General features: G+C 40.5%; 1 protein-coding gene across 1 annotated transcript; it reads right to left on the bottom strand.

The window, feature by feature from the left end:
- Nucleotides 1-343: 343 nt before the first annotated feature.
- On the bottom strand, nucleotides 344-13,591 carry map2k1 (mitogen-activated protein kinase kinase 1). Its single transcript, XM_080476155.1, has 11 exons — nucleotides 13,325-13,591; nucleotides 4,231-4,441; nucleotides 3,606-3,752; nucleotides 3,315-3,392; nucleotides 3,101-3,152; nucleotides 1,679-1,803; nucleotides 1,375-1,582; nucleotides 1,166-1,230; nucleotides 1,026-1,084; nucleotides 827-872; nucleotides 344-752 (listed from the first exon to the last, which is right to left on the bottom strand). Exons 1-11 carry the CDS (start codon nucleotides 13,405-13,407, stop codon nucleotides 639-641), a joined length of 1,188 nt encoding a protein of 395 aa, XP_080332281.1. The 5' UTR covers nucleotides 13,408-13,591; the 3' UTR covers nucleotides 344-638.
- Between the last annotated feature and the right edge of the window lie 7,974 nt (nucleotides 13,592-21,565).

Genomic DNA, 21,565 nt, shown 5'->3' with positions numbered 1-21,565 from the left:
GCAGAGTACTTAAGAAGAATCCTCTGAAGAACCTGCAGATCATGCGCAAACTGAACCCTTACGCCAAGATGGCAAGACGTCACGCCATCCTGAAGCATGACCCTGCGGTGAGAACCTTGGCTGGTAGAAGTGCAGGCAGAAGTTCTGAACGTATTTACTGATGGTGACTGACTTCTTCTGGTCTCTCCATAGATCAAGGCCAAGATGCTGAAACCCTAAGAAGAGGCCTGCAAAGAAGGGAGCACCTGCAAAGCCCAAACCCACGGCGTAAACCTGTTCATTCACACTGGAATTCAGTGATGAATAAATAAGTTGTTTGAAATACGAGTCAAACCCGTCGTTTACTTTCAATTCACAAGACTCGTTTATTTTCATAGAAGCTTACAAAGATTAGACTCTGGCACTGTAAAGACTTCAGGGTGGGGGTTGGGGGGTCGAGCACACAGGGTGAGCAGCTTAATAGTTGATCTTTAGAAAAAGATGGCTTTTCAAGCAGGCCTGCAAATAGGCCTAAACAATTATTTAACATATTTTCACTTGGCATGTAGATTTGTAGTCTAAATATAACTATCAATTGCACAACTCTTGGAAACACTGCGTTTTCTGTATAAACACGTTTTTACTGACGATACAAAGTCTCACATGGTGGTACCGTGGGTTGGTGTGACAGGCTGACTGAGTCCGATGGTGCTGCACAACCAGCCAGCAAAGTCGACTTCCTCTGCCTCGGACTGTTTGATAAACTGGTGCACCTGAATATTTTGAAAATGAAGAAAAGTAGTTGGGTGACTGTTCACACAAGAACATTCCTCACTGCAATACCTACCATCAACTGCTTCAAGTCTGCTCTTTCTGCAGGATTCTTGATCAAACTGAAGAGGAAAAGAAACACTTGTGAACACTTAGATTTATTTTTAACCTCATTTAAATTCAGTTCCTCAGTAGGGAAGGTGTAGTACTAGGTTAAGACTAAATGGGGGTATTGTGGAAACACAGAAAATGTTACAAAAATAACTTTTTCATACCATTTATTCACAAAATCTTGAAATTCCGAGCTAAATATGCCGGGAAGCTTTGGCGGAGGCTGAAAAATAAACCTCCAGTTAAACATTGGTATGAATTTTCAGATGAAGACTTGGTACAGTATTACAGTAAATGAACTCACCTCATTGACAATGTAATCAAGCAGCTCAAATATAGCCATAGGAGGTCTGCTGTCTGGGCCATATGCTGGAGAAAGGCAGTGAATTGAAACGTCTTACTACTCCACTCATGTTTTAAGATGTGTTCATTTATTTTATTGACCTTTTAACCAGCAGCAGCTTCATCAAGCGCCACCAGTTTAAACTGTGGGACAATTCATATCGGACTTACAGCTGCCGGGTCGCCCAGGGGGCCGTGGCTTCGGAGAGGACTCGCTGGAGGCGGCCTCTCCTTCCACTGGGAAACCAAAGATCTGTTCCAGCTCCTTGGAATCGGGCGGCGGGATGGGGAAACGTCCGATGGCCATTTCAACCAGGGACAGGCCCATGCTCCAGATGTCCGACTGGACGGAGTAGTGGGTGCCCTGCAAACGCTCCGGCTGCGCAACACATCCACCGCAATAGTAATATTGGTGCTGGTCATAAGATGTGAATGAGAGCTACAAGGAACAAGCACCGTGTGCATTTTAACTGACCGACATGTAAGAGCGCGTGCCCACGAAGGAGTTGGCCATGGAGTCTATAAGCTGTCCGCTGACTCCAAAGTCACACAGCTTGATCTCACCGCGGGAATTCACCAGGATGTTAGAAGGTTTGACATCTGGGGAAGAAAGGGACATGCAGCGTTCAGGAGGACACTGTGCAACTGTTCAACAGGAGACTGAAGGCAGCACACAACAAAATGAATCTGTTTTAACACACAAACACAAAGGGAACCGCAGATTGATCATTGGCTTCTGGTTATTAACAGAAATGTCACAAAAAGGACGGCATCAGAATCTTTCATTCCTGTCTTTGAACAATAAATCCTGAACACTGGCGTCTTTCGCTGACTGGAATCACTCCAGTTCTTGTCAGTAATAAATCCCCTCCTGATGAGATTTCAGTCTTAAGTGATGAGGCACCAAATACACATTTCTGTTCTGTACAAAGAAAATGCAGTCAGCAGCTCATCAGGGATGAATACTGGCAGTCCAATTGAGACGAAGGGATGTTTTCTACAAATCTCTACAGCATGTTACACTGTCAGGCAGGAGTCGAAAGCACACTGCTCTCATGGGGCTTTTAAAAAAGAAATCACATGTCACAAGAGTTTTTTTTAATCAGCCTTTTTAAATGTTGCACAGCAGACAATCTTCCAAAGGGAGACTATTTTATATTTTGTGAACTAAAACATACATCACATCCTATCATGTCACCTGCCCAGCAGCTTTCAACTGCAGGTTTATGTTCAGCGTTTAAAGGTGCAGTATATCAAAGTTGAGGAAACGTTTTGTACATTAGATGGCAGAAGTGAGCTGGAGTAGCACACAGTTTGTATCCAGCCCACTTATTTAAAATTTCTTTTCAAGTTTTTTAGTTCGTAATCTCCAGCCTCTGTTGTGCTTACTCGTCAATCTGCCATTTTTCTTATTCAACTGAGGACAAAACTCAATGCTGGTTTTACAGGATTGGACAGGCTGGGGGTTAACTGCCTGCTGGCTAAATTACCTAAAATAACACGACACATAGACATCAATGAACTGACATCATTGTTTTAGTTTTCATGTATTATTGCTTTCGATATAATGGAAAAAGCAAAGTCGTTGGGGCAGATATAGAGTTTAGTTTAAAGAATGCTTTGCAGCTCCAGACAAATTCCATTTAGTCAGATGGAGGGGTAAAATAAATAGCTGTATTTATTGTAAAGGATGTGATAGTAAATACAAATTTAAAGAGATTGACTCGACTAAGCTGACTGCCACACGCTGGACATACACTTCTAAGTGTGAAAACCTATTTTGGAGTCAAGAAAACATAAAGAAGTAACATAGAAGAAGGTATTTCTATGTTCCAAAAGTATGATTAAAGGGACTGAGCTTCGTTATTCATTTCAGAAAATGAAGTGATGGTCTGACCTCTGTGCATAATCTTGTGTTTCTCCCGCAGGTAAGAAAGCCCTTTAATGACCTGTGAAGACCAACATTGCACATCAGAACATTCAGCGTACAAACAATATGTTCCTGCAACAGCAAAACTACCAGTACGAATTCACAGATTACAAATGCTATTGTATGTGCAATAAAAATAGATGCAACGTGAATATGTGGGAGAGGTGTTGAAAGTACTCACAGCGATGCTGACTTTGCCAAGTATCTGCTCGGGGATTTTGCCTGCTTTCTTTAGCGACTGGTCCAGCGAGCCGCCGTCCTGCGAGGAGAAGAGAATGAATTGAAGGAAAGCATTCACTGATGCCCAATCATTTCTATGAAACAAGACGCAAAGAAAGTCACTTTGATCTCACGCCAGTGTACATGAAATTTTCAAAACTGCTGGACACTTGTGCAGTGCAGTCTCTGGGGGCGAGACTCAAAGTGAATACTATTGAAACACTACAGAAGGCACGTCATTAAAGAAAAGTACCATATGCTCCATGCAGATGCTGATTTCTCCGTCGCTGTAGAAGGCCCCATAGAAGCCCACAATGTACGGGGAGTTACACTCGTGCAGCACCTGCAGCTCTCTAATGATCTGGTTCCTGATGGCTGGTTTGATCTCCAAGTGGATCAGCTGGAACACAGGAGACCTCAGGTTTTTACTCATGCTCTTATATCTCTCCCTCTCACACATGCAGTTATGTTTCTCTCCCTGAAGGCAACATCACATTGACATAGATTCCTCTTTTTTTTCATTACTGTTATTAATATTTTTATTAGAGAGAAATATAGTGCAGTAATGGCAGGACATTGCACATTCAACACTGGAACCTCTGAAGGGACATTTGCCTCCATAAATGTCAAAACAAAGACAATAACCAGGCCGTGCTGTAGATGTTGTCACAAACAGGAAAATAATACAAACTATGTGAGTAATAAAGAAAATAATTAACTTGAACAATGCATTCAGTGACAACGTAAGAGCTTGAGGAGGCGAGTAAAAACAGAAAATACAGATGATTAAAGAACATACAAGTCGTTACAATACGAGTATCACTATCGCTACTGTTCAGCTTGAAAATGAAAATAGCCTTTTCACCGATGCAGCTCACCTTCCTGGCCATAATCAGACCAGAGGGTCGGTGGGAGACCTTGAAGACGACTCCTCCGTTGCCCGCTCCGAGCTCACAGATCTTCTCAAAGTCGTCATCTTTCAGCTCTCCCACCTTTTGTTTCTGTGTAAGAAAGGCCTCCAGGCGTTTCCGCTGCTGCTCATCCAGCTCAAGCTCCTCCAGTTTTTTCTGCAGTGCCTCCAAGTTGGTTCTTGAATAGAGTCAAATAAGAGACAAAGATGTTTTAACAACATGTATTCGTCCCTGAATGAAACATAGCTAACTTCATCCAGACATAACTCTTTAAATAGGCTACATGTATATCTTATTTTGAAAGATGAGACGGAACTTCATGACAGTGACTTTTGCTTGATACTACAGAGCAAACAAAGCATAGAGCCAACCAGACTGAAAGGATTGAAATGTGTTGGGTTTTGGTCCCATTCTCCATTGAAAAAGATGGACACAATAATGCCTTTGTAAAGCTTTAAAACCATTGTGTTCAAGACTCGAGAAGTGCGGTAGCACTTTTGTCTCACAGCAAAACCCAACATTAGTTGGAGTTTGAGCCCTTATTGTGTGAAATTTGCATGTCCTCCTAGTATGTTTTGTTTTTTTCCATTTTCCTCCTGCAGTCCAAGAACATGTGAATAAGGTGAACTGATATATTTAATTGACCATAGATGTAAATGGCTGTAGGTGTTGTTGTCTCTCTGGATGGATGGATGAATGGAATTTGGAACAGGGTAGGAGGAGTCATACTGACACTTAAATCTGATCGGTGGCATGATCTTATATTAGGATGGTGTTTCAACAACCTTGATTTCAAAGTTGATATTGTTAGGAGTCAAAACTGTTTTAGTTCATTCTAATTCAGTTCTACAGATTTTTTATATCATGTATGTAGTATGTTTGTAAGTGTGTTATTTGTGTGTTTTTCACTTGCTGCAACACAAATTGTTATGGGGACACACTAAAACTGAACAGAACTGAACTGGATGGATGGATTTCTGCCTTTACCTATGGTAATATCTTTTAGCTCTGCTGACCACACCGTGTAATGTACCACTCTGCTTTTATTAAAAAAACAAAAACAAAACATTAATACATGTCAAAATAATATTGGAGTCAATCAAAGCGTCTTGTTCACGCTTAATTCCTTTTAGTTTCTGCTGTTCTTCTGTATTTCTCAAATCAGGTTAGAAAGATTGTTTTCAACAAGCCTTCTGTTTAATGATGATCTTCTTTTCATTTAATACACTTGATCACGACTCAGTGGAGAGCGGCTATGAAGCAGGAAAGGATGCTCTTCCCTGCGCGCAGTAAAGAGAGGGTTAAGTGGTTTTATTTTTGACAGCAAGCCTGCATATCCATGGAGACGAGGAGCTGAGTTTGAGCTTGATGTGGGCGGTGTGGGCGTTTTGTCGACAAGAGCTGGAGGTGGAGGAGGCTGTAGAATCTGCGGAGCGGAGTAACCCAGAACACACTCAACACAATACGTGACTAGGACCACAGTGTTTACTGCACAGCCCCCACCCTCCAGGTGCAAGGCGTGAAGTAAGCATGGCACATCTTTTGTGCTCCATCTATTAAACATCCAAGGACATAAGCTTGGATGTAAGAAACAAATAGAAGATGACATGTCCTCTGAAAAATGTGTTGAGCTATATGCTTCTCATGTCACATGATTTATGCCAGCAGATGTGGAAGTATTTGTTTTCTTTGATGTTAAAGATACGTACAACTAAAATACTATGAAACAAAATTGCATTGCTGCAGTCAAGGACTTCTTTTTGTTTTCAATAAAATCTGCAGCTTTCTACCTAAACTGATTAAGAGAAATACATTTCATAATATAAAAGATGGTGTAAGCCTCCCTTCAGAAAGCTCAGACCTTATTATGGCCGCTCTTGCTCTGATGCTGCACTTACTTCGTCTCTGGACAAGTGGTAGTATTTAGTTGTAAGTTGGACTTCTTCATGGATTTCACATCACAAAATACAGTTGTTAATGACGTGTTGGAATCCAGAGGCAATTAATAGCATAGTTTTTCTCATGCTCATTTTCTTTATTTCACAAATCTGGTTAGTTCTAATATCATTTAGTCTCTAATAGGAGTTTCTATTCAGCGGCTCTCTTCACAGAAGTTGCCACAATAAGTCATTGCAACTTAGCTACTTCACACACTTGATGCCACTAGATGATCATGGATCTTATTTACACAAATGTCCAACGTCCACATGGGTCAATGTATTTGTTTACACTTCAAGTTCATTTCAAATTCACACCATCATTGTGAGGAAATGAACAAACATCTGCTGACTGGACAGAGCAAACCCTCATAAGGTGAATGAACAAAGATTAAAACAAGGCACACAGACACTGTAAATTGGACTGATGTCATGACAGGGACTTATCAATGTAATCAGCAAACAGCTCATAGCCGAGAGAAGTCGATCCAGAACAGGTTGTTTTTATTTGTTCTCAGAGCTCCTCTGATAATATCCCATGTCTGGCTGGCATTGTGCGGGTCATTCAGTACACTTCCCGCCATGGCTGTAAGCCATTTCATTCTCAGAAAGCATTTGGCGGGCTGGAATGGCATTTCTTTTTTTTTTTACCAGAGTGCAATGGTCTGGTTTCAGTAAGAGGCTCATCGATTGGATTAAGCTCATCCACGACCACTATGCAACACATTTGCTCGCTTCTGTCAGCATCCCATCATCCTGTGTCATGGTACAAATTACCCACAATAATGTGATCATTTAAATGTGTTTGGAAACGTGAGTCCTCTTCTTGCTTCCTATTCCAAACAACTGCCAGGCTTTCTTTGTTTCAGACATGATTGTATTGAAAATGGTTTATCACAGCAGATTAATCATAAATGTAAGGAGTTTCTTTTTTGGATGAACAATGGTTGCCTGATTTCCTGGCACTGATACCGCTGAGGGAGTTCGAGTATCTGATCATAAGGTTACCACTCATTAAGATAAGATATACTTATCATCCTCTCAGGGACACTTTGACTTAAGAGTCAGTGCCATGACATGTAGCTTCTTGTAGAGAAGACAAATCACTGGCTCAGACAATCCATATAAGAACAGGCCATAGATCACACATATTGTGCACTACACATTAGACTATGCAAAGGATTGAAGACGTATCAAGCACGCCCACCTGGAAGGACACCGAAATGAAGACAACATTGATGATGACTGGATGTCTCCTCTTGGCTAACTGGGATATATGAAAGAACTTCATCATCAATATCTAACAGACCGCCTGTTCTTTTCATTGTCGGCTACTGTGGAAAAGGTCTGAGAGATGCAAGCAGACAAGAGGTCTAATAAGTCTGAATTAAGAGACACCTGAATAGTGAAACCAATACTGTGTGGGAGGATTGAGAGACGAGGAGTGTTTGTCACATCGGATCTTCCTCAATAGGATGGACGTGTCCTCAGTAGGATTGCCCCTCTCAAGTTGAGGATTAGTGAGCTGTAACAAATTGTGATTTGAGTTTGTGAAGGAGTTTCTAAGATGAAACTTGTGTGAGTTGCAGGGACTCATGAATGTGTCACTTTTAAACACGATCAAGAAACTTCCCTCACATTTTTTTCTTTTTCTTCGGAAAATAGTCTTCTGGTCGTTGCAAATCTCAGAGTCAAAAGTTATGATAAGATCAATTTAGAAAGATATGAGCATTTCTTTATCTGGCTAATCTTCTGAATGTTTCATGCCATAACTTTGGGCAAAGTATTAATCCACTGTACTTTGTAAAATTGGAAATGTGCACATTTAGTGTTTCCAAGCCATTGAAAGTTTTCGAAACTTAACCTAAACTGATATAAACACTTATGAATATGATGTTAAAGTATTTCTGCTTTGAAATTTGTACTTCCAAATAACTGTGCTCTTTCTCTTCTCTGACTCACTTTAACTTGTTAAAACAATCTTTGTTTTTCTATATTTGTTTTCTTTAAATCATATGGGCATCAGTCGTGTTTCAGAGTTCTTAGTCACTTTTCCTGGGTGTCTGCAATATGAAGAGATTGGCCAAACATGTTAACATGTAGATCATGAATGCACGGTGCACTGAAGAATAATTAATAAATGATGAAGTTGTGATATATTGCAGGTCTAACACACAGCGCCCTTCAAACCTCATTATGAGGCGCAAATGAACAGCTCATTATAGAACACTGATGTCAATTATGGTCCTGAGAACCACAGTCCTGCTTGTTTTTCATAATTTCATTTCTACAACACATTTGAATCTAATAAATGAATCATATTCAGAATGAACTCATAAATTATGACAAGCGACTCACTGCAAGACGACACGTTGGAGCGTTGGAGCATCCAAACAAGCAGCACAATAACGAGCAACTCCGAGCTCCAGCTCAGCAAATTAAACAAAAGCTGTATAATCAGACTTCTGCTGAATTTCATTCTGTATATAGGAAGAGAGAGAGAGAGCGAGAGAGAGAGAGAGATAAAAATGTAAAACCAGACATTGGCGTGATGAGTGGGAGCCTCACTGAAAAGGTCCAAGCCTCACTGCAGCCGCGCATGGTCTTCCATTTGATCTGTTAAATTTCTCAAGATGAACAACATTGTGGATTTCACAAATTGATGTAAAATAGATGGTGGACTCGCTCTCTTCAGCAGCATTCGATTGTGGAGCACTCCTGGAGCAAAGCTTCCTTGATAATGAAAAACAATCATGGTCTGTAATGTCTACGGCACTATATAAACGTACATATGCAGCTCGGCTACACAGATCAAAAGTTCAGATAATCCACCTTTGATTAAAAGTAATGCAATAAAAGAAGGTATGGAGCTGGGCGGCGGATGGGGTTGCTGCAGTAGGAGTGGAAAAAATTAGGCGTTAAAAAGAAAAGCCAGGCAGCCAGATGTAATAAAGAGGCAGAAGATTGAAACCAGACAGAATGCATAACACACAAAGGGTCCGGCTGATAGGAAGCAGCAGGGATTGTATTGTACACTAGCACGAGGAAACAGGTGAGCAGGTGCATATCAAGAATCAGATGACGATGAAAGGACAGACCGGAATTGAAGTGAAATTATCATTTGGCGGTGAATTTAAACTGTACTAAATCCCTGGGAAAGAGTGAGCCAGCCCTGTTACCGTCTGTGGAGCAATAAAAACCCAATTTGAGTTCAAGTATCATCATTTCCTTTACTGGACTGTAAGGATTTGACAAATCTGCAGGTTTCCACAAGCAAATCACACGCCACAAGGAAGTGGTGGCGCTGTGGCAGAGGCTTGGCTTTGTGGATGAAATGACCACTGGACGCTACAGACTGCTCTGTAAAGAGTTAATGGCAGAGGAAATTGTCACTGTAATATCATGTAAAACAAGAAATTAATCTTAATCACATTCAGCGTTTGGCTTCTTAAGAGTCTAAAGTAACAATACAAGGAAATAATAAAGATATGGACTGGCATATTTTGCCAAATGTCTATTTCACCCACTTTAATCTCACCAGTTCAGAGGAGCGTTGGTTGTTATCCAAAGCTTACACGAGTGGATATTCAGTTATTGATAAACGGCTGCGTCTCTGGAGCCGCTCCAAATATACAGAATTTAAATGAAATGAACCGTGAAAGAAAATCTCACGTTATCAAGGTGACAATAAACACACTGGGATATTTTCATGAAGGTTTTCACTTTTTGGTTCATTTACCACAAATATGAATGTAATGTTGTAATTTCTGATGCTTTTAAGTTATGTTGAATTCCGAGCTATTGTTTCTTACCTCACTGAAAGAAATATTTGAAAAATTTAAAAAACAACAACAACTATACAAACATTTCAATGCTACAAAAGGTGCACCTGTATCCTAGCAACTGTGTGTAGACATGTAACAGTGGAAGCATGGTTTTGAGGGTTGAGATTACATAATGTATTCATAAGTAGGTAAATAAAGCTGAACTTGCACTTCAAATTGAAATGTGTGCATGTTTTATGGAGTAAGAGAGTATATTGAATACGAGTGTGTTCTTGAAACATTTTGTTAATGACCCATTCAATGAAATCACGTGTGCGGGAGCAGAGAAACATAAAACATGCATGACCTTCTGTAGCAGTTTGTTCTATAGAAGCTCGTCATTCCTCACGTGCATCAAAGAGACTTTATAAACCACCTCACCCCTTTCCTTCCTTGGAACACTTGTGATACGTACTGACCGCTGCAGACTGGGAGAATGCCACAAAAGCTGTAGTTTTGGTCTTATTCTGTGCTGGTTGTCTAACTATCACAATTTGATCAATTCAAAGAGTATTCAGGTATCTCTTAAGGTGCTGCGCTCCTTCCATCCCTTCCTAGGTTAGAATAAAAACATCCCCACACCATTTCGTATCCTCTCCTAACTGTTGTTGACACAATAAAGCGGTATAATATAAAAGAAGTGTATTGCAGTGTTGGGTTTTTGAAGTAATTCCTTGCCAAAGACACAGATGGCCCTCAGATGTGTGATCCAATAATGCAACATTGATATATTGTGCCTCTTCAACACATTAGAAAAGGAGGCATCATAATGGAAGAAAATGTTATGTAACTCCCATCGCCACTGACGGAGCTCATTGCAGGACTGACTGGAGATTTTCTGTGTGAACTGAGAACTGGAGCACCGTGTCACAACAACTTTACATCTCCTTTACTTTGTTTTTGTCAAATGGCGATGGGAGCAGGCCAACACATAGCTATATCATTCTACACGCTGCCTTCGCGTAAAGGGCAAACTAGGACTAATGAGTCTCCGTACAAAGTGAGAGTCACAGAACACAACGAAGAGGACTCAGGAGCTGCAGATTACAGACAAGATGTGGAAGCGCAATAACAATGCAAACGTGTGAGAAGTGCTTATCAATCCCGCATCAGTATAATCTTCCAACTTTGACACATGCTTAATCTAAATTGAGGATAAAGACCATTTCACCCTGGAGCAGATGGAAACACATTTTGCAAAGGAAAGATTAGTTTTTAAACATATTGCACCAAATATAATGTGTCTTGACCTTCAAAATGAAAATGAAACAACTGATGAACTTGTATGTTCAGGTATATAGATTTTTGCTATATCTACCAAAGCTCTAGCTTACGTTGCATCTATAAATTTAACAACCGCAGTTCTACATAACGACAACAGAGGCGTCTTTATTCTAACAAAACATCTGTCATTTTTTTTTGTCATCTTTTAAGAGATATCTAAGAAGATAGAAATGTTTAATTCTCATGTGATTTTGTGAAAGCCACAGAAAGCCACTGCAGTTCATCAGCCCATCAGCGACCTCCACGTACAGCAGATTTCGATCCACCACTTAGCCTTTTAGGAAACAATGTGCTGCAGAAATCTCATGCAGGCACACGAAGAACATGCAAACTCTCCACAAAGCGATTATGTGCAGGTTTGAACCAGGGGACTTCTTGCAGGGCTATCCACTGATCTAGGTGCTTGATTTAAAATTTCACAAGACCATCACAGGACAAACAACAGAGAAATGGATAACCACACACACATTCAGACTTATTATTATCATATCCCGTGTTTTCTTGAATTAATAAAAAAAAGAAAAGAAAAGAAAGTGTTGATAAAAGTGGGACAAACTAATACTGAAGGATGGTTTAAATTTTCTGTGACAGTTTCACTTCAAGCTCTAATTGTTTTCTCTTATTTCAAGCTGCCGTTTATGGCCACGCAGTCATGTGGTTGTTGGCATGTGCAGTTTGCATGTTCTCCCTTTCCATACATAGGTTTTCTTCCACAGTCCAGCAACATGTATTTTACATGAGGCGACATTCACACAGCAGGTCTTGATGCTTATCTAACCCAAAGTGACAGGAATGCGCAGAAGGCGTTACGCCGAGCAGGCTGTTTACGGAAGTAAATATGGACGCTACAACCACAGCCCATGTGTATCCAATTTCAAGTGGTTGTGCAATAGGAGCCGAAAACATCTAGACAAAATGGTAAAGAGGGAAAGAAGAAGGAGATTGAGAAAAAAGGAGCACAGTTTTTAATATTTCGGCGGTGCCGCTTCCTCCGGCACAGAGTCATGACTCAGCATCCCGTCACTAACGTGGAAGGCGGATACATGACAGCGGTCGCAATGAAAGACATCGGATACATGTCGGATTTGTTACCTGGCTTTGGTGTGCAAACATCGGAATGGCAACATTCACACTGTCACAAAAACTGATGGGATATGGGACACTTGTGAGCTAGAAAATCAGAATTGGTTCACATTTCCCTGCAGTGTCCCTAAGTGACGCTAAGTTGCTTGTCGGTGTGACTGTGGGAAACTGTATGTATGGATTGATGGATCACTGCTGGTTAGTACCAATAACTATTGACACTGACAACAAATTAATCACCAACTATTTTGATGACAGCATTAATGAAGCACATATGCTGGGTGTAGATTTTCTTTAAAATGCCAGATTCATATTACTCTTATGTTTGTCAACATGTTTCTTCAGATTTTTCTTAGAATCTGTATTCCAGAATAATCCACCTTCTATACCAGTTTGTCCAGTGCAGTGTAGTGAGGTGCTGGAGCTTATCCCAGTCAACAACAGGCAAAAGGCAGAGTATACCTGTCCATTACAGAGTAATCACTTAATAATAGTATTGCTATTCTATTCTATTCTATTCTATACACCCTTGAACAATATTAGATTCACCAGTTATTATCAAATGCATGTGTTTGGATTGTGGCAGGAAACTGGAGGAGTACCCAGAGGGAGAACATGCAAACTACACACCGAAATCCCTGCTAAACCAACCTGGACTCAAACCAGGGTTAAGACTGCTAACCACTGCACCACTGTGGGGGTCTTGTCATAGATGAAACGTTTCAATTATTAATCAGTGGAATCAATAAACACACACACACACACACACACACACACACACACACACACACACACACACACACACACACACACACACACACACACACACACACACACACACACACACACACACACACACACAGGTATTGGCTGCAGTCAGGAATCAGACTTAATTGGATTACAGATCTGCAGCAGGTGGTCAGGGACACTCACTCGGTGGCTCCGGTGCCGTTGATCGCGTTTCCATCGGGGATCGGGTTGAGTTGGATGGGCTCTGGCTTCCGTCTCTTCTGCATGTTCTGCTCAACCAGCTGGTGCAGCCGCAGCGGGGTGGATGGACGCAGGGAGGGCAGGTGGAGGATCTGCGGTGTGGAGAGGAATCGGAGGGTCTGAGGACACTGTCAGGAGGAAACACAGCAGTGGCGTGTGGAGCTGCGGGGCTGCAGCGGATCCGATTCTTCTTAATGGGTGGACGTGAATGAAACGTCACGAAAATATTTACATTGGTCTTCCGGACAGCGTGACTGATGCTGTGACAGCACGCCCCCTGCTGGGGATAGGTGGTACTGACATTGTGTGACAATAGTAAGCTGTTTCATTCAAAGAGTTCATTCAGGCAGGACCGATCATTTACAGATTCTCACACACACACACACACACACACACACACACACACACACACACACACACACACACACACACACACACACACACACACACACACACACACACACACACACACACACACACACACACACACACACACACACACACACACACACACACACACACACACACATAGGGGTCCAAGGTCTTTCACTTGAGGCACTTCATATTATATAAGGGAAGCTATTGCATCTAATCTAAACCAATTTAACTGGTTATATACACAACAATTTGTTGCATAATTTGAGTATTGAATGTGTTTGCAACATAATCAATATTGTTAAAATATTTAAAAAATATATTGAGCTTTGGACAACAGTACTTTGTAGATTTGCTTGAGTACACCTTGAAAATCGTACTCTTCTCTGAAATTGGTGAACAGTGTATGTGTTGAAGGCAAAGAAAGATTCCATTAAAAACCGCTTGTTATAATACTATTGCACAAAGCACAAAATATTTTAATTCAGGCGAATTTGTGAACTCATTTGAAAGTCTCTTGATACAATGTATCTAATTAGCTTTATTCTTTAACTGTAGCTTGATTAGAACAATGTAGAATTACCCCACATATTTTAGATAAGATATAGAAGCATGTCAAACTTGTGATCTTAGAGTGGTAAACCTTGACGACATACTCCGTTTGTTGACAGTTCCCATTAAACTAATAAATCTTTTAGTTTTGTCTTCATATTGTCTGTGATGCTACAAATGGCCCTGTTTGAAGTTTCGCTCAAAATGACTTCATTATATTGGGTCATTATCATGCAACCAGGCTAATTTTGTTCCGTTTCTTCTTCTTTTTTTTGTTTTGAACCAAAACCACCAAGGATTCAGTGTGGTGTGATTTCATCCACAGCAATACCCATCTAACACTTCCCTTTCTAAATTAGGTTTCTCACATGATTGTTGACACTTTCTGTGTCTCTTCATAGCATTAAAAAGGCTGCTGCTGATTTCAACAGCAGCTCGTGTGACTTCAATGACCCTTTAGTCCTATTTTTACACAGATTTTTTTGTGGTGAAAAAAAAGTTGAACAAACTTAAAACTATTGCACATCTTGTCCGATTGAGAAAAGATTGGAGAAAAAGGTTTGAATTTCAGATTCTTCATGTAGATTAGTACTCTTCTGGTGGTTACAAATAAAGACATCATTTCAAGCATGTTGCAGACTAATAATGCTTGAAACCCATGTGCTCTGTATATAACTAACTAACTAACTAACTAACTAAAAACAACAACAATAATAGTTGACTAATACACCTTTGGTACATCTCTTAGTTTATGAAAATATCGAGTTTATTGTCAACAAATAGAAATTGTCCTCATATTTGATGCAGGAGTGTCCAACATGATGCCTCAGGGACTCTGTGAGTAGCATGTAGGGCATGATCTAAAAATAGGGGTCAGAATAAACACCATGATTTGAGAATATATTAGTGACTGGCAAAGTGATAATTCCTATAAAGTGTGCTATGTGTGATTCTGAACCGAATTCTACAGATGCGCTTATTCATTCAAAACAATTGAGAAAGATATCTACTTATCCTTTATAATAATGATAATGCATAAATTGTATCGTATTATGTTGTTTTAATGTGTGTTTCCAGGATTGTAAATAACTGACATTAACTGTCTCAGCCTCTTCACATATTTATTGTGAATAAGGGAGAACTGTGCAACTTTCAGAGGGTTTGCAGCAACTAAACATTTGTATTTGGGAAATCTGAAGTAGGTTCAGGCTCTTGTGTGTATTTGATAGTTATTGGCATTAAAGAAGTGTTCAATGTTGGACGATGTTGTACGCCACAAGCTACTTAGATTCATAAAAGGATCATTACGCAAGTTACAGCAAGTTAAGACTGGCTTTTAGTTTCATCCAGCAGTCTCTTCAATGGAGGTCCTGTTGGGTCCTCCAGACCAGCTCCCCATGTGAACCCTGTCACTCTTCATAACCCCACCGGTCCTGGGCTTTCATACACGTGCACACGCCTGCATCGTCAGGTGCATTGAACACATCGGCTTTGATACAGCTATCAACAGAGAGTCTCAAATCAGCAGCAGACGGAGGAGGACAGACACGACGGGGGCGACGGCTTCCTGTTTAATTTAAAAGTCTCGCTCATCTTCTAAATTAAAATTGTAAATTGCTGACTATGGCATTATGCAATCTTTTTACAGAACTAAACTACTCTTTCCAGATGGGTTGGGAGAGGGGCGGCGGGGACGGGAATAATTTTCACCTTTAAAAAGGGGTCACTCCCAACCTTCAGAAATTACCTCTGGAATAGATAAAAAAGAACAAAATGTTTTTGATCTATTCTTTCAGTTTATTAGGGGTGAGAGTGGTTGGGGGGCACACACTGTATTACTCAGACTATTTGACCTCTGTGGAAAGAATTAATCAGAACTACCACTGAATGGTTCAATTTGACAGGGGACCTTCCCTCGTGAATGATGTGTCAGCTGTCAGCCTAACTGCACCATGTAGATTAGATATCAAGCAGAACTTGAAACTCCCTGCCATTTTTATAAACTACTCCGAAGTCTCAACACATTGTCCCGACAGACACAAGGCCAGCGCATCGTGCCTGGTTTACCAAAAGCTTCCTGTTGCCAAAATCATCTTTTTCTTCATAAAGCGGGCCTGACAGAGAGGAGAGATTGGTCATGTCCTATCTCGAGCTCCACGAAACAGGGACCCTTTGAATTGTAAGTTGCTTTTGACAAATTGGGTTGTGGCCATTTGTGCATATCAGACCTGACGACAGGTCTCCCACATCGACCATGAAACATCTACACCCGGGTTTTTTTCCCCCTCTGATGTCCCGCATTTTCACAGGATTACCATTTGAAGAGTTACAACACAATTCTCTTCATATCTACTGTTGCTTTGCGTAGTGTCATCAATTAATCTCACATGCCTACTTTATTTTGCACTGTGGGAGGGAACTCAGTGTATCTGGAGAAAATCCATGGCATCATCATGCAGCCCTCAGACCATATACAAAAACAAGACACTTGGCATGTTCTTGAATTAACCTTCTAGAGTTTTCTGAAAGATGCCCTATAAGTATTCAAGCTCTTCTGTGTTGATTGACAAATATAACAAATATAACTGTAACCAGACAACAATTCAAGTAGACCTCTTAGAGGCAAGCAAACGTCAATATGCTAAAAATTCTTTCACACTCAGTGGTACAAAAATAACTTAATATTTCTGGAATTAAATAATAATGGAGCTTCTTCTTTTTTTCTTCCGCCACCTGCTGGTTCTATTGCTGAGCCAGCTTTAACAAAAATATTTCTTTCCACTGTAATAATGCAAGCAATAGAATAACCTTGCAAACACACAAAGAGATATCTTATAGTTTAATCTGTAAATTGAGTTTTTTTTCTTCAGTTGTTTAGAAAAGCAAGATATTGGCATTTTGTTGGCAAAATTCACGCAATGGTGGCAAGAAAAATACCACCAGTAGATCATTGTGCAATCTTTTTCTTCATAAACACATTTTTCTTTTTCCCATCCCCTCCTGTATTTATGAGAGGGAACGCTGCATCCAGGAACCATCAATCCATCTACCATCTATACCGCTTTGTCCAGGTCAGGGCTCCTGCTGGAGTGCTGCCAACTATGGACAAAGGCAGCACAAACCCTGGACATGTCGCCAGCCAGGGGGCGAAAAACCGAAATACAATCCCACATTGAGACCTTCTGGCAGTTCTGGAGTGACTGTTTACCTCACATCGATTTCGTTTGGGAAAGTAAGATGTGGAGATAAAACATGCAAACCCTGAACAGAAAAGCTCAGCTGGGATTCAAACCCACGACCTTCTCACAGTGAGGAAGAAACTGCTGCAAGACCCATCAGGAATCAATTAAATCATGTCATCCATGCTGTGTTGTTGTCATCGCCATCATTGGTCGTTATGAGAAATTATCACACAACTCATCCTTTCATTCATGATTCCATTGACATGTTATAATCAATTCTCATTGACAACCCGCATTTTTGTGTCTAATTACAAGAGGAATCTTGTTCTTACAAGTTAGCTGCTCTTTTAACACCATGTGGGTCAGTCTAATGATGAGGTTACATCACTTAGTTGGAAGAAAACTAATTATGCATGTTTGATAATTTGGTCTGCTTGAGTTAATCCATCATCATGAAAGTCTTTTTTTTTCTTCTTTTTTTTTGGGTGATAATACAATTTTCCTCATTATGCAGAACTTGGTATAATACGCTTCTGGAAGAAAATTGATTGATACACTAATGAATACGTGAAAACCAGCATCCGAGGAGCAGAGAGACACTAGCAACATGTAGACAGCAGCAGACAGCTCCTACGAAGGTGAGTTTTTATTTATTTAGGAACTGTGAATAGTGTCTGACTATGTGGAAGCAGGCAAATAGAATGCTTAGAGAGACAACAGCTGCCTGGCAGTTTGTAGCTGCATTATTCATTTCATTGAAGTCATCAGTCCCCCTCCGTGAAGACCCCCGTTAAAACCTCCTGGTTAGTGGCTTTGCGGTGTGGAGTTGGCATGTTCTCCCTGCACATGCATGAGCTTACTCCCGGTACTCAAGCTTGGGTCCTGGGTGGATCCTGCTGATGATGCACACTGGGAAGTGAAAACAATGTGAGCAATAAAGAAACAATCTGCTTTTTGGGCTTATGATGGACGTGATCTTCTTCAACAGTGCCAACAAATAAAGACAATTTAGCCTTTTCAATTATACATTTACCAAAACTATCGATCGATGCAATATAATTCTGTGGAAAACCCTGTATTTCAGCACAAATGCTGCTTTGGCACCAGAAGCTATAGTACTACCCCCTTTAGCAGAAATAACTTATTGTGGGCGTCAAGCCTAATTGACCACAAATCTCTGATATCGACCAGCTGAAAATGTCTGACCACTCTTCCATGCAAAGATTTTTTTTTTTTTCATCTGAAAGAAATCTGAGGGCATTCATGCATGCACAGCTCATATCAAATCCCACCCACACTGTTTCAGAGGTATCATATGGTGGCCCGGAAGGGTCAACTGCAACTGTAAACGCCACAACACAAAAGCAAAAGCCACAACGGAAGTGCACAGTGGTCGAAACAACAGGCTTGGTTTCTGGGAGGACAACATTTTCTGACGGACTATTTTTCCGGACTATAATTGGAAGGACTATTTTGATCACAGGAGAGTTTAAAAGAGTTTGAAATGTAAGTAAAACTTCAATTAATTCGAGTGTTATCTTTACATGTATGAGAATGATGTGCGCATGTTTCGAAAGCAGTGTGTTGTTTACACCTGAGCAGTTTATTTTTACCTGCTCCAAGTTCACAATGATTACATTTGCAGACATGTTAGTGTATTTATCTATATATCTACAACATGTTTTCCAATCAAAAAATTAAGATGTAATTTTGAAACTTTTTAATCCAAGTAAATTCCCTTTTTTTTTAAAATCACATCTAAATTGTCCTTGAAACCTGAGTTTTTGTTTATACAACATCCTAAAATCTCTGGAAGGCATATTTTAAAAATTGATCATCAATTTATCTTTCTCAAGTCAGTGTCTCTGAAAGTCTGGATCATCCCCACATACTTCGACGAAAGGTTTTTAAAGACAGTTTCATCTTTGTTGGAATGGAGTGAAAATGAAAACTTTGGACTGTGTGTTTGTTCAGAATTGTGCAGTTTCTATGTTGTATACGATCATGTGTGTGTTTTCTCCAGCCACTAAGGTTTCCTCCCACAATCCAAAAGCGTCATTTGAAATGAACCCGTGTCTCTAAATTGCCTGTAGGCACCAATGAGGTAGCCTGTCTGGTGTTTCCTGCCTCAACTCATTCTAGCCTGAGACTGGCAACCAAAAAGTTTGATGACAAAAGCTGCAAGATAGATGGAGAAGACTGTTAAAGAGACGGTGGTAATTTATTTTATTTTTTATTTTTTTATCTCAAACTAAATGTGTATATTTAGTATGACGAGGAAAAACTGAGAATATTGCCTGTAGCATTAAGACGAGGCAGAAATCAACAATAAACACTAAACACCAGCACAAATGTGGAAAATGAAAATTGGATGTTGAACTAATATCAGACACCACCAAGCTGCCATCCTGTGGAGTCTTCTTTACAGTGCGATGGTATAGTCACTGTACTCTCCAAACACACTGTGTCAACAGGAGACAGCCGGGGAGACATGCAAGTGAAGAGCTGAGTCTCACTGATGGAGGACAAGCAGCGGGGTTGGAAAAGCAGAGCACGCTATGCCTTGTTTGATACTCTGGATTTGTTGCCTCATCCACCACTACTTTGTTTGGGGACTTGGGGATTTGTGGTCAGGGATTTCAGCGGGCCACAAAGACGGCTTCTGAAGCAGCCGATAACAGCAGCCACTTGCTCTGACTGAGAAGAAAGGCCAGTAGTCGGGGTCCCAAACATGTAAATCTGTCCAACTACAGGACGAGAAGGCAGTGGCAGGACGAGCGGGTCCTCAAGAGGCATTAGCATTTTATTTGATGAGTCGCTTTTGATTTATTAATTTTTTTTAAGAATTTCTGTGATGTTTATTTGATGATTCTTATGTTGAGTTTTTCAAATTCTTACCTCAATCCACAATCAACAAAATGCGCACTGATACAAATATTTGATTTGTTTTGATCGAATTAAATTCTTTGCATTAATTCTTTGACCTTAAGTGAGACTTCCGTGTGAACAGAATGCAAGTTTCCAATGGGACTGAAGCTCGCTCTTTAATTCGGGTCTCTTAACTTCATTTGCTTTCTTAAATGTTTAAAATCTGCCTCAGGTAGAATGTTTTCTTGAGTAAAGGTTATAAAGAGGAAGACGAAATTCAAAAAAGATGAATAATTTATTTGCTGAAAAGGAATCGAAAGAAAACAAAGGAGAAAGCGAGGGCATATAAAACAAATAACTGCTGGACCGGATCCCCCCCCCCCCTGCAAATAATTAGCTTGCAGATTCTTCAGTAGTATAATGGATTTTCATGTTTCATACACAACAAACTGTCCCTAAGCCTGTGGCAATGGGAAGGTGGAGCTGTCCCCTTCTGTTCGGGTGAGATAACTCAGCCAGCTAATACAGAGGCAAAAGCAACTTTCACTTTGGAGCAGATGCAGTTCATCTGGAGCCTGGCCAGAGATGATACACCGAGGACTTCATACACTGAATGCGACCGAGAGCACATTTCTGATAAAGTCAGGAAACAAAAAGTCCAGCGCTCAGCTGGACTGAGCCTGAACAAGTGCTTGTAAATTACTTAACACGCACACGCATGCACACACCGTTTGCTTTGGTTGGACTTTGTTGACCCGCACAGGTTGGAGCTGCCATGGTGACATGAGGTGGCGCTGTAATCTGATTGGTCATTGGTCAGCCCTTGGGTTCATGACTAATGAACCTCTTTAACTGGCCTTCCTCAACAATTTAAAGAGGCCCCATAATTTCACCCGTGTGCACTTAAAGCAGAGTGAGCACATACTGTAATAATGCACAGAGAAATGTGAGTTGCGTGTACGGCACTACACAGTACAATAGACTCCTATTACATTTATTTAGTGGGCTTCATGACTTTACAACACCATACGTACCGATCATGAAGAGCGCATTTAAAGGAAATGGATGCGTTTAAAGGGAATAAAGATAAACGTGCATATATTTTAAGAGGTGTTTTAACTGTGTAGTATTTCCAAGAGAAGAGACATCAGTATCAGTTCCAATGCTTCATTAGAAAATGTAAAAGAAAGTCTCACGGGCTGGTGTA

This window comes from Lipophrys pholis, assembly GCF_963383615.2.
Source record: "Lipophrys pholis genome assembly, chromosome: 11".
Lineage (NCBI taxonomy): Eukaryota > Metazoa > Chordata > Actinopteri > Blenniiformes > Blenniidae > Lipophrys > Lipophrys pholis.
The sequence above is the reverse complement of the archived record's forward strand: the minus strand, read 5'-3'. Positions and strand labels throughout refer to the sequence as shown.

Excerpts from the sequence above, each read along its gene's own strand:
- map2k1 (XM_080476155.1), bottom strand. The coding sequence starts at position 13,407 with ATGCAGAAGAGACGGAAGCCAGAGCCCATCCAACTCAACCCGATCCCC. Across the intron at positions 3,393-3,605 it reads GCATCTGCATGGAGCATATG|GACGGCGGCTCGCTGGACCA; the intron begins GTACTTTTCTTT and ends TTCTCCTCGCAG. Across the intron at positions 1,231-1,374 it reads CCCTGGGCGACCCGGCAGCT|CATATGGCCCAGACAGCAGA; the intron begins GTAAGTCCGATA and ends GCCTTTCTCCAG.